The sequence below is a fragment of the Hyaena hyaena genome, unplaced genomic scaffold (genome assembly GCF_003009895.1).
Source record: "Hyaena hyaena isolate Hyena2069 unplaced genomic scaffold, ASM300989v1 scaffold_20, whole genome shotgun sequence".
Lineage (NCBI taxonomy): Eukaryota > Metazoa > Chordata > Mammalia > Carnivora > Hyaenidae > Hyaena > Hyaena hyaena.
In genome coordinates this window covers 5,922,729-5,935,214 of record NW_024080652.1, presented here as the reverse complement: position 1 = coordinate 5,935,214, position 12,486 = coordinate 5,922,729, and the positions used below count along the sequence as shown (strand labels likewise).

At 46.0% G+C, this 12,486-nt stretch overlaps 1 protein-coding gene across 9 annotated transcripts in view; it reads right to left on the bottom strand.

Annotated features, from left to right (window-relative positions):
* Window positions 1-12,486, bottom strand: part of LOC120227957 (transformation/transcription domain associated protein) — a 111,523-nt gene that overhangs the window by 79,588 nt on the left and 19,449 nt on the right. For 8 of the 9 annotated variants that reach the window (XM_039226022.1, XM_039226028.1, XM_039226025.1 and 5 more), the window contains exons 12-21: window positions 12,059-12,197; window positions 11,314-11,392; window positions 10,290-10,524; window positions 9,250-9,610; window positions 9,064-9,161; window positions 8,427-8,621; window positions 7,791-7,982; window positions 5,495-5,660; window positions 3,299-3,555; window positions 821-1,021 (exon numbers count right to left, since the gene is read on the bottom strand). In XM_039226022.1, the coding sequence (XP_039081953.1) occupies window positions 821-1,021; window positions 3,299-3,555; window positions 5,495-5,660; window positions 7,791-7,982; window positions 8,427-8,621; window positions 9,064-9,161; window positions 9,250-9,610; window positions 10,290-10,524; window positions 11,314-11,392; window positions 12,059-12,197 (1,923 nt within the window). The remainder of the gene's footprint in view (window positions 1-820; window positions 1,022-3,298; window positions 3,556-5,494; window positions 5,661-7,790; window positions 7,983-8,426; window positions 8,622-9,063; window positions 9,162-9,249; window positions 9,611-10,289; window positions 10,525-11,313; window positions 11,393-12,058; window positions 12,198-12,486) is intronic. The other variant, XM_039226027.1, reaches the window with a different exon arrangement.

The window sequence follows — 12,486 nt, the reverse complement described above, 5'->3', positions numbered from 1 at the left end:
TAAATCATTAAAAAAAACACCCAGTATGTAATGACTAGATAAACATTCTGAAAAGACATGGTAACAAAAGTTATAACACCAAGCTGGAAGGTGACTGGCTCTACGATGGGGAAAGTCAACCTCAACAATGTAGATCATGATCAAGTGAACCAACATGCACGGGACAAAGGACCAGTGGGGCTCAATGAGGTGACGGGGGAACAGTGAGAGTAGCAGAGCAGACACTCTGGCAAGAAGCTGGGCACACTGCCCATTTTCCCCCAATGAGACAGGAGTTCTACGTGGCAGACAGAGTGAGGCCACAGAGCTGTCCGCAGAGGGCTCAGGGGCCAGGAGAGCAAGCAGATGCTACGTCTGGACAGAGAAGGGGGCAGTAGGTGCTCAGGAGTGACACATATGGGACAAACCAAGTTCAATGAAAGGATGGGCTGGGCATCCTCGTCTCCTGCTCCATCAGAAAGGAGGAAACTGCTCAAGGGTCCAGAGTTCTTGGGGAAGTACACCCCAACTGGCCTCCTGATGTTAGGAAAGCCCCCTCGCTGCCCAAGCTGCTCCCCCAAAACATTTTGTCCCTTGAGCTAGAAATTTCCTCCCAAAGGGCACTGTGCTGGCTCAGTGCGCAGAGTGTGTGACTCGATCTCAGGGCTGTGAGGTAGAGCCCCACGTTGGGTACAGAGGTGACTTAAAAATCAAATTGTAAAAAAGAAATTCCCTCCCAAGAAAGTACATATTTTATTTACATATTTTCAAACAGAAATTCGCTTTCTTAAAATGAAATGTATAGTATCTTTGAGAAGCTCCTGCAGACTTCCAAATTTACCTTCTCCATTGGGAGCTGAAGAGATGCTTTACAATCGGAAAATTCCACTGTGATACTGGGGCCTTGAACCTCAGTCACAACATAGTGCAGCTTCTGGGACTCCTTCAACATCTTCCTGTTACTGCCACCAAACTTACCAAGTACACGATAGGCCACGTGAGAAATGCTATCAGCAGGATTGCGTAAAGTGCGCCATAAAGCCTGAAACCCAAGAACTTTGATTAAAATCCTTGCAAGGCAATGCATTCCCATGGTTCACAAGTCAAAATTCACAAGTTATAGAAGACCATACAGCAAAAATTCTTCTTCCCATCTCTGTTCCCTCGACGCACATTTCCCCTTACTGGGAGAAGCCAATGTTATTAGTCTTATGTATCCTTCCGGAAAAACTCTGTCTTTAAAAGAAAATGCAGATACAAACATAAATGTTCTTCTGTGCTCGGGAAACACAAGCAGTAGCATACGATAAATATCGCAGAGCTCAAAAGCAAGAAAACTAAGCAATATATCATCTAAGCATATATACAAAATGGGATCCGAAGAGGCATGGAGGGAAATGCTCTTTACTGTTAAAGTTCTTGTCCTGGATTTGATAGTGGGTTCTCAGGTTTTTACTTCAATTATTAGGCTTTATAACTTATAAACAAGATAAATTCCTGCAAATAGGATATATAAACGATCTTACACATTTCAAACCTCACGTCAGACGGTAAAGGGCAAAAACAGATCATGACAGGCCCTCCATTATGGGAACAGATAACAAGCATATGCACCTCATTATCAGCCTATAAGGACCACACACACTCAACTGTTTCAAAAAACTTTTGTCAATCTTCCCACGTTCTTTCACCTAAACTATCTTAAGTCCTCAAAATTACTATGTCTGTCTAGGGGCACCTGGGTGGCTCAGTCGGTTAAATGTCTGACTCCTGATTTTGGCTCAGGACATGATCTCACGGTTCGTGAGTTCGAGCCCCTTGTTGGGCTCTGCACTGACAGCAAGGAACCTGCTTGGGCTTCTCGGTCTCTCTTTCTCACACTCTCTCTCTCTCTGCCCTCTCCAGCTCATGTGCACACGTAGGCATGCTCTGTCTCCCTCTCAAAATTAAATAAGCTTAAAAAAAAATTATGTGGATTTAAGTTTATTAAATCACTTTCCGTAACAATACTAGATATCAGCGTCTAGCAATAGGCAACATAAAATCTTGGAACTTTTCTTTAAAACAGAATTTCAATTTCTCTTACATTTCTAAAAGTCCACAAATGCCTGTCCGTCATGAACCCCTGTTGAGAGGTGCTAAGCCCCCATCTCCACCCCTCTACCCAGTCCAACTACTCCCCATGTACCCTCAGGAAAGGGAATTTCTGTTTAACCCCCTGGGAGGGGGTGGCATTGGGATCAAGTGCTGGTTGATGGGACCACAGAGAGACAGACTATGACACTTGTCTAGTGTATTTCTGCGTCTCCAAAAGCAAGAAGGAGACTCGCCCATCTCTCCCTAGGGCTGTCTGCCTCATGGAATAACAAGGGGCCCATGAGCCCAGCCCACCTCCTCCTCCCACATGGTGCTCACCCACACCTGGGTCAGGCCCTGGGTCTGTCTTCCAGAACCAACAGTGCTGTTCTCTCTTGAGTCAGGGTCTCCATCAGTCCTCTAAAGGACAGCTGGGAGAGTGGACCTGGAGGCCCTGACCCAACCTCCAGGACCATCCTCTCCCACGCAGATGGTGCGCAGGGTCCTTATTTCAGGACTGGTAAGGAAAGTGCCCCAAACCCAGCTTCAAGTGCACGCTGCAGTTTCCAATGTGGACTCCTGTCTTCTAGGGTTATGGAGTCTCCATCATATAAAGTTGGCACTCTGACCTCTAGCTGGGGTCAAATACTCCAAAGCAAAGAGGCAGATGATTGACAGGCAGCCTCAACTTCTAACAATTACTGACTACATCATAAATCCGTAACAACAACAAAACATGAAGGAAAAACCCAATACTTGACATACAAACTCTAATGAAGAGAAAATGTTTTCAAAACGATCTCAATTATCTACTTCACTTCCCTTGACCCCAAAGTGGACACCTGCACTTCTCTCAGGAGTGTGCTTCTCTTTACTGCAATATCTCAAGGTCTTTCGTGGACAAAGAAACGCCCTTCCTGGCAGCACAGAGTAACCATAACACCTGCCTTCACAGGTCATCAACTTAATGAGTATGTGACACCATGAAAACCATCTGAAAAAGGGGCAATGCTGCAAAACATATGTACATTTAAGACATATTTCTTCACATCTTTTTGCACGCCAAGAGACTTATAAAGAAGGTGAAAACTACACCACTTCATCTTGCAGAGAGCCCAACACAGGGTGCAGACAGCTCACTGGGGGCCCGTCATTTCTGGAAACCACTAACTAGCCTGACGGCCCCAGGGAAACCAGATCCCTGAGCGCCTGACCCCTGGCCCCTGCGAGGATGCACACTTACCTGCATGAGTTCTGCGCGGACCGGCTGAATATGGTCGTACAGGAAATCGGGCTGCAAGTTGTCCACGCACAGCTCCAGTGTCCTCAGGCCCTGGCTGACCAGCGTCTGCGAGCCATTGAGGGCAGACACCAGGGGGTCCATTAACATGGGCAGGTAGGGCAGGAGCGAGCTCAGCCGCACAGGCACCGTGAGACACAGCTCCACGAACAGGTCCTTCATGTGCTGCTTGTGCAGGCCACTTTGCAGCATGTTCAGGCCTAGAAACGGGGTTTGGGGGCATCAGAGAAGAAAGTCACCCCCAAACGGGCCAGAGTTACTGTACAGAGTAACTGTTCCACCTTTTATTACAGACATCAACATGATGACAGGAAGACGCTTTATGACTCACCTACATTAGCTAAACCTATTCCAGAACCATGACCCCTCTGTCTGTCATGTTCATAGTAACAACAGCATGCTGCACACAACTAAAATTTAAGCTCTAACGCAATTATTTAATGTTAAGGATTCTGAATGAAATAGCTAATATTACACCTTGATCTTTTAAAAATCATGTTATTATTTTTTTTTAATGTTTTATTCATTTCTAGGAGAGAGAGAGAGAGACAGCATGAGCAGGGGAGGGTCAGAGAGAGAGGGAGTCACAGACTGAAACAGGCTCCAGGCTCTGAGCTGGCAGTCAGCACAGAGCCCAACACGGGGCTCGAACCCACAAACCGCGAGATCATGACCTAAGCGAAAGTCGGACGCTTAACCGACTAAGCCACCCAGGCGCCCCCCAAAAAATCATGTTATGTTTTTAACAAGCCCGATCCAGAGACACAGACTCCAAGAAGGTACATTCACCTCAAGCTTGAAGTTTACAACTTCACATCTTTTCTCAGGCTTACAACAGACCACAGTTGAGGTCTCTGCTGTAAAATAAATTTATCCACTTTCACTTCTTGCAAATGGAGATCGTCCTTCTCACAAAGTCAACCTCCCTACTCTTCCTGAGGGTAAGCCAAGCTTCTTCCTAACTGAAACAGGTCAGATCAGGACTTGCCCAGAGTGCTCAGAGACCAGCTAGAAAGAGAAAGGCCTAGAACAGTGGCTGCATCCCAGGCAGCGCAGGACGGAGAGAGTGCAGAGAAAAGAAAGATCAGGGAAGGCATCACGAAGTAGCAGCAGGGGATTCAGGGTCCAAAGCAGGAGGAGGAGAAGGTTAAGTTCCCAGAAGGGGACCCACTTGCACAAACTAGGTGGGGAGAAATGAGCCTCCAGAGGAGGAAATGAGACTCCTCAGAGCAGAGGACTCAGGCTGGGGTATGACTGGAGATGACGTGAAACCCAGATGGTGGAGCTGGATCATGGGCCACCTTGCAGGGGTGGACTCATGGCCATGTTATAGACAACATGGCTATTTCCCAATGCCTCCTGGGTACTGTCTGTTGTAAATGGCTTCTCTTTAAAAATGTTTATTTACTTCTGAAAAAGAGAGACAGCATGAGCAGGGGAGGGTCAGAGGGAGAGGGAGACACAGGATCTGAAACAGGCTCAAGGCCCTGAGCTAGCTGTCAGCACAGAGCCTGATGTGGGGCTCGAACCCACAAGCCGTGAGATCATGACCTGAGCTGAAGTCGGACACTTAACCGACTGAGCCACCCAGGCACCCCTAAATGGTTTCTCTTTAAGGATCCCCTTTAGCTCTGTATCTTGAAAGCATTCTGATCACACTGGAATTACAGGATTCTGGTTATGCAAATTTACCTCAAAGTAAAAATACAAACTTAAAAATCAGCTTCATAAGTGCTTGTTCCCTTATTCCGATTCTCTTTCAAACAAGGGATCCCTGATATTACTATTAAGCCATTAGAAACCACTTTCTAGATTTGCTTACCAAATGCTACAAAAATACAATGAAGTCCTAACCAAGGTGATGGAAACCTTCCAATTCCTGTTCAACTCTGAGTAGGGAGGGGAAGGTCCATCCCTGAACAGAAGGGCTCCCTTCAAAGTCCTACCACCTTTAAAGAGAGTGGGACACAGGAACGGACATGGATACACGGACACGCACACACCTCTAGCAGGGGACATGCACATAAATCCCCTCACCGTGACCTTCGCTGGACGCAGAGGATGAATGAACCCCGCAACCACAGGAACCAAACCCATACGTGCACCCAAGACTAAGAGGCAACAAATCACTGCTCTGACCTTGCAAGAGGTTTGGTAGGAGAGGCAAAAATTCCTGATACAGGAGGTCATGGCTACCTCCCCCAATGGAGCGGAACAGGGCCCGGAGCAGCAGGAAGTAGTTATAGGGCTCTTTGGCAGTCTGTGCAAGTTCCATTGAGCTGTTCACGATCTTGTGCAGGTGGGGCTGTGCGGGGGAGAAAAGGCAGGTTAACACACTCTAAACGAGAAGGGGATGAACCCTCAGAACTCATGCTGAAGGGACGCTACAAACACGGAAAGAAGAGAATTCTGATGAATTCATTCCTAAAAGCAGAACAAAACAAGAGCTTTCCAACCTTTATTTGGCTGAGATTAATTTGTCTTGAAATACATTGGTCTGCAGCAATTGGCCTTGGAAGAAGCGTCTAATAGGCTCCTATGTTACCGCGCAGATACGCGATGTTGAAAACCCAACACTCGGGTGCAGGGACCAGAGGGTCTGCCCGCTCTGCAACTCAATGTGGTCACTTCCCTCTTAAGACTAAATAATCAAACAAGATGAAGATGCCCGTTTCCTAGAACAATCTAAATGCAGAAAGTAACCTATAGAAAGTGAAACTTCATTATCAAATAGAATATACACGAAGTTTGAAAGAGACACAAACACCGAGATTGGAAAGTTTTAGAAGACTTAATCGAAAGAAAATTTTCTTTAATAAAAAAAAAAGGCACTTTATTAGCTTATGTCACTTTAATTACCATTTTAAGCCAGATTAGCTTTTTATTTAGTATTCCAAACACTGGTTTGAACACATGACAGGTCTGGCTGCATATGAAACGGTCTACAGATATGTCTACAATGAATGTGGAGTGCTGGTGTGGCCACTGACATCATTCCCAACTTGTTACCACACGTGACACGATGTACGTATGCACATATCCTACCAGCAGGTTTTATCTTCATTTTGTTGTTGTTCTGTATCTAACGTCAGAAAAAATTAAAATTTTCTTTTTAAAAATTTTTTAACATTTATTTATATTTGAGAGACAGGGACAGAGTGTGAGCGGGAAGGGCAGAAAGAGAGAGAGACACACACAGAATGAATTGGAAGCAGCTCCAGGCTCCCAGCTGTCAGCACAGAGTCCAATGCAGGGCTCGAACTCATGAACTGTGAGATCTGACCTGAGCTGAAGTCTGAAGCTTAACCAACTGAGGCACCCAAGCCAGGCGCCCCCAAAATTAAATTTTTTGAGGACACCAAATTCTGTGGACACAGATTATAAGTATTTGTTCTTAGAAAAATGCAAGTGTTTTCCTTTCAGAGGACCACAAAAGTTAACGTCCAGGTTGTTGCTAAGTGACTGCTACAGAACGGAGAAAGCCTGAGGAAGCGGTCACATAGACGCAGAGATCGCTGGTGCTCTTGGTCACCATCTGTACAATTGCTGCTCCAGGGGAAAAAAAAAAGGATCTTGTTTGCATCTTCAGAACTCCCCTGCGGGAAGACACCATGCTTCAGATACAAATGCTGCTAATATTCAGCTTTCTACAGGAATTAAACTATTTTGCCTTAAGTGGAAGTGAATTTTTATTAAGCTTTTGTGTCACCATCTGCTGCCTTTTCAGTGGGACATGTAACCATGGGTAAGATGTTTGTTTTTTTTTTAGCTACTTGATAAAATCAAATAACCAAGGAGATCAAATTATACTGGATTAGTCATCCACCACGTAGGAGACACATCCCTCCAAAACGGTCCTCGTAAGAAATACAAATTAGTTAGAATTCATAAAGAGGAAAAAGAAACAAGTGGTCCCGGAATGAGATGTTCCCCGTACTGCCAAGGAAAATCAGAACACAGCGAAGACACAAAGTTAGCGCTGAAGACAGACGGCTGACAGTCAGAACTGTTACAAAAGCCACCTGTTTCTCTTTGGATGAGAGAAGTTGGTAAGGACATTTTTTCCTTGTTTTTTTCCATCACTCAATTTTAAAAATAAGAATGATGTGCTATTTTATTTGTGTCATCCAGAAAAAAAAGACTGGAATTAAAAAAAAAATGTAGTGGTGGCAATACTAATGACAGCCCATCGCCTACCTGAGGCATTCTGAGCTTTCATTTTAAACCATGGATGCATCGAGGTCTGCTTAGAAACCTGTAAAACGTTCTTCACGTTGGGGCTTTTATTGGCCCAAATATTTATGAACTCAAAGAGCACCTTACAAATCTAAAAACACCAACTCCAGTTTCCGTGCCAAAAGTGAGAACAGGACTTAAAATACAACAAAAAAAAACACCCCCACACAAAGTACTCCTGGCTCTAAATGAGCTTTACCTTCAACATTTGCTCGTTTTCCGCTGCAAAGAGGGAGACTGAGCCGAAGACCAACTTGAACAGCTTGAGGTACAGGTTGGAGACGTCCACGCTGGAGCCCATCTCCGGCAGGCGGTCCAGGAGGTACTCCACCAAGATGGTGGCGAACAGGGCCGAGGTAGTGGGGTTCGCCAGGAAGGAGTTGGCAACAATCTGTCAAAAGGAGAACAGTGCTTGACAAAAATAATCCTCAAAGGAGCCTTAACGCAAAGGAATGAACTTTCCAAAAACACAAAATCAAATCTGTATTAGACACTGCAAGAAATTATCCACCCTGGGAAAAAAATTAATTAATCTGATGAACACTGAGTAGAGCCGTTCACTGCAAATACTCAAGTCCTGTTTTATCTTCACCATCAAATACCAGGAGCCTACATCTAACATACACTGAATGTCTACTAACGAAAGAAACTGATCCAAGACATCTTGAGATTTTGAACAAGAAATACTATGTCCTAATATTTCTCAGTTTTTCTACAAGCACATCCTTAAGCATATCATTTAGAACATCCTCAAAATAAAGAGGATGCCAAGTACTCCACACGTAAACGAATAATTTTAAAATTAATGTTGAAAGGATAAGACAAAGTTTTATACCTGAAGAGCGTAATTTTTTGAGATTCTTTCCACCATGTAAGGGACCGTCGTTTGAAAGATCTCTTTAAACGTTAAGGGATTCATCATTGTGAACACGCCAGCGAAGTGTTCCAACACCTCCTTCTCCTCCTTCATTCTGACAGTCTGGCAGTTTGCTACCCGGATGTAGGTCTGCCCATTTCCAGCTATCTGGACCTGGCACAGGGAAGAAACCCGCGGACATGAGCATCAGGCGTCCCTGGCTGTATTATTCCATAGTGTAACTGGACTGGCTACATTTGAATTACATAATAAACGTCACCCCATTTTTTTAATTCTCTATTCTCAGCTTAGTTTTGGAAAATAATTAAAACAAGCAAAAAAGCTTTGCTAAGTGTTCCACGTGGGAACCTCGATCTTGTTTCTACTGCATTCCGTGTACACAGACCACCTCCCCCACAAAGTGCTCACAATGACACAAGGACAACCTTCACCACTAAAGCGATGCTACGCTACAGACCAAGAGCAAACCTGGGGGTACAAACACTACAGACAAGCCAAACGGACCTTTCAAGACCCCTTCCATCACATCACCAGCATCTCTCATCCCACAGGGGTTTTCCACACTCGGGAACCTGGGATGCGGGCACTTCCTTACCTGATAAATATCTAAAGCCTGCATTGCGTACTTCACAAGTTTTATGTAAATCTGAGTCTCTTTGGGCTGTAACTGCTTGTTGGGAATGAACTGAGCTTCTGGAAAAGAGAGAGCACAATCAGTTAATGTGAACAAAACCCACTCTGCAGAAAACATCCCATCTAAATAATTCAAGAGCAGAATTACCACCAGGTGCTTTACAGGATGTTATGCCCCACGTGATGGTCTTGACCCCACAGACCAAGGTTTTCACCAAACTTCGGCAATCTGTGACCTGGAATGTCTGCTTGTCCTCCTTGTCCTTTTCTCCTTGCTTTTCAAACGGAGGCACAGGCGCTGGGGTCACAGGGGTGGCTGGGGTCGGGGGTGGGGGCGGGGCGGGGGTGGGGACAGGTGCAGGGGAAGGGGCAGGGCCGGGGGCTGCAGGGGCAGCAGGCACCCCGGGCAGGGCTGCCTCCACTGCTCCGAGTTCTGACTGAGGTTTGCACTTCTTAAAGATGGCAGAGAGCTGGTACCGGGCAATGGTGTGGAATTTGAGGACAAAGACCTAGCAGAAAGAGAAGGTGGAAAGACAGACCAAAATCATTCCTCTTCCACAGGCTGGCAACCCTTCCAGGAGACAGGAAGAGAAGCTCTCTGAAACCACTTGCCGAAAAGAAGTGTGCAGTTCTCCCCAAGAACTACAGTGGCGTCCCTACCTCCCCTGTCACTGTGAAGAATCTGGCTCAGACAAGCTGGAGGACTTGTCGAATAACCCTGGACATGCGGCCCAGACTACTCCAGACCCACTCTAGTGCCCACCAGCCTCGGCAATCGCACTGTACTGTCTGCACACACCCAACTGAGGGCCTCCCCAGAGGGGCTGGCAGCTAAGCTATAGTGTCCCCAAATAGCTCTTCTAGATACTTGTCAGGAACTGTACTGAGAGCGTCCACATATTGCTTACTTAGCGCTCACAACAATCCTGGGAGGTGGACCCTGGGACTACATCGCAGGTTAGGAGCAGGCCGGCAGAGATGTTAAGCATCTTGCCCCAGGGCACTTAGCTGGGGGGAGGGGGGAGGGGGGAGGATTTGAACCCAGGCAGTCTGAGCCCTGGGACTGAGCTCAGCAATCAGGCAGCCACACGACCTGGTCAGTGAAGCGCTGCTATGAGTCTAGCAATGGGCACGTGGGCATCGAGATAAAGAGTGCAGAGCACTGACACCTCCCGGGAGGGCCGGTACCTCCAGCATCCGCATCAGGACGTCCCTCCCGTTGCCGCTTTCCTGCTCGCTCTTGGAGCGGATGCAGTCCACCAGGTTCAGGAGCAGCTTGCAGGACATGGTCTGGATGCTGCTGGGCAGGGACTCGTCATCGATGTTCTTGGCGAAGAGCTGGACAGCGAGGGAGAGGTCGCTGAGGGGCAGGTGCTGACGGACATGGTGCACGAGGTCGGCCAACGTGCTGTAGGCAAGGGGCCTGTGGGCAGAGACCGCTGCTAATGAGCATCTCAGCATTCCCTCGGGGCCACGTCTGGGGGCCGCCACTTCCCCCACCACCTGCCCTGGGGTCACACCACATCTGGGGCATGCTTTCCAGGACTTGCAGGAGTGACCCCATCTGATGCCCAGCTGCAGACAGGGTCAACCCCACGCTATATAACAACTAGCTTCGTATTTGTTAACAATTTTATATGGACATCACAGCAAACAGTCATACTCAAAGTGTTCTTCGTATTTTTCAAAAGATCTATCATAGCTCCCAAATTAGAACCAAAAAATTACTAATGTTGATTCATCTTATACCGTAAAAAAGGATAAAATAAACATGGTCACAACCACATTTATTTTATGAAATGCATAAAAAACCAAGACTAGAAGAAAATATACCAAAATATTATCCAGGTTACTTGAAATCTTTATGTAGAGCAAAGTTTTTCTTTCCTTCTTTCTTCTTGTTGGGTTCTTAAATATTCTTTTATAATAATACATAAAAAACAAAACTAAACCACCCCGCCAAAAAACTAATATAAGTCTGATAAAGTTGTGCCTCCAATTTAAATCAAGACAACTACTCTGATTTTCTCCCTTTACCCTAACACACAAAAACCAACCCAGGGCATTTCCAAATTTCCCACAATTCTAAATCCCCACAGGAGACTACAGGTGTGTTGATAGCAAGCATCTGCTGAAACACTCAGACAGGAAGTGCTGGGGCTCCCCGAACCCCTGCATTTAGCCAACAGATCTCATGGGGTGAGTATTGTACCTGAGGGTCTCCCGAGCAGTGTATCCTGATCCAATTAGTATGGATTCGTCAAAGAGCTTGTCCATGCAAGGGATAAACTCTAGAACATAAACACCCAGTACCCACGTCACCAATGACATCAACGACACAGTGGGCTACGTCACAGTAGCCAACCTGCTATAATGAGCATTCTAGATTAGGAAAAGCATTCCTCGGAAGAAAAAGTCACACAGGTTGTACTTCAGTCAGAGACCCTGGCTTTGCTGGGCCGTCTGCTGTCAAAGACATAGTTGGGATCACAGTCAGTATCAGAGGATAAATCAGACAAAGTGAGCGTCCCGTCCCCTGGCAGAGGCATGTCCCATCCTCCTTAAAAGCTGCCACCATCGAGGCATCTGGGGGGGCTCAGTCGGAAGAGCATGTGACTCTTGGTCTTGGGGTTGAGCTCAAGCCCCACACTGTGTATACAGATTACTTAAAAATCTTAAAAAAAAAAAAAAAAAAGCTGCCACTATTGGCCCACACTTGCCTGGAGAAGAGGCGCCATATCCCCTAAATACCCCTTTACTCACAGCCCCGGAGTCCTCCCCTTCTTCAACATGTTATGCTTACTCATTATGGAGAAATAAAGGTATTTCTCCATATAAACTGCAAAAGTCTAGAAATTTCGCAGCGTTCTCATAGATGTGGGTCCTAACTCCCCAGATGAGGCAGACTAGAAACTCCCTGGGGGTGGGAGGGAGTTTCCAAGACAAGGTAGACGTACGGTTTCTTAGCTCTGTGGTGAGGATATGCTTTGCAGCGATCAGAAGCTCCTTTCGAAGGTGCGCAGTCTCTGCCGGGCAATTTGAAAGTAACTGTAACATTCCTTTTACCATCTGCTGAGAGTATTTAGTCACCATCTCCTATAAAAATAAGGAGGAAAGCAATGGTTACAGATGGGTGGTGAGAAAAACCCCAATTTTATAAACTGCAAAAGCACTCAGTAAGACTAAGCATGGTTCAAGGGACCCTCATAAACTGGTCATACTAATAAGCAAGTATTATCCAGAAAGCTTCGGGAGTTTGGGTGCACGGTGCCACAGAGGAAGGACGCACAGAAATAGAAGTAGTGGTGTCTTTTTTTTAACATAACGGGATTATAGACGACTTCTTTCTACTTTTCTCTATTTTCCCAACTTTTTTTTTTTTTTT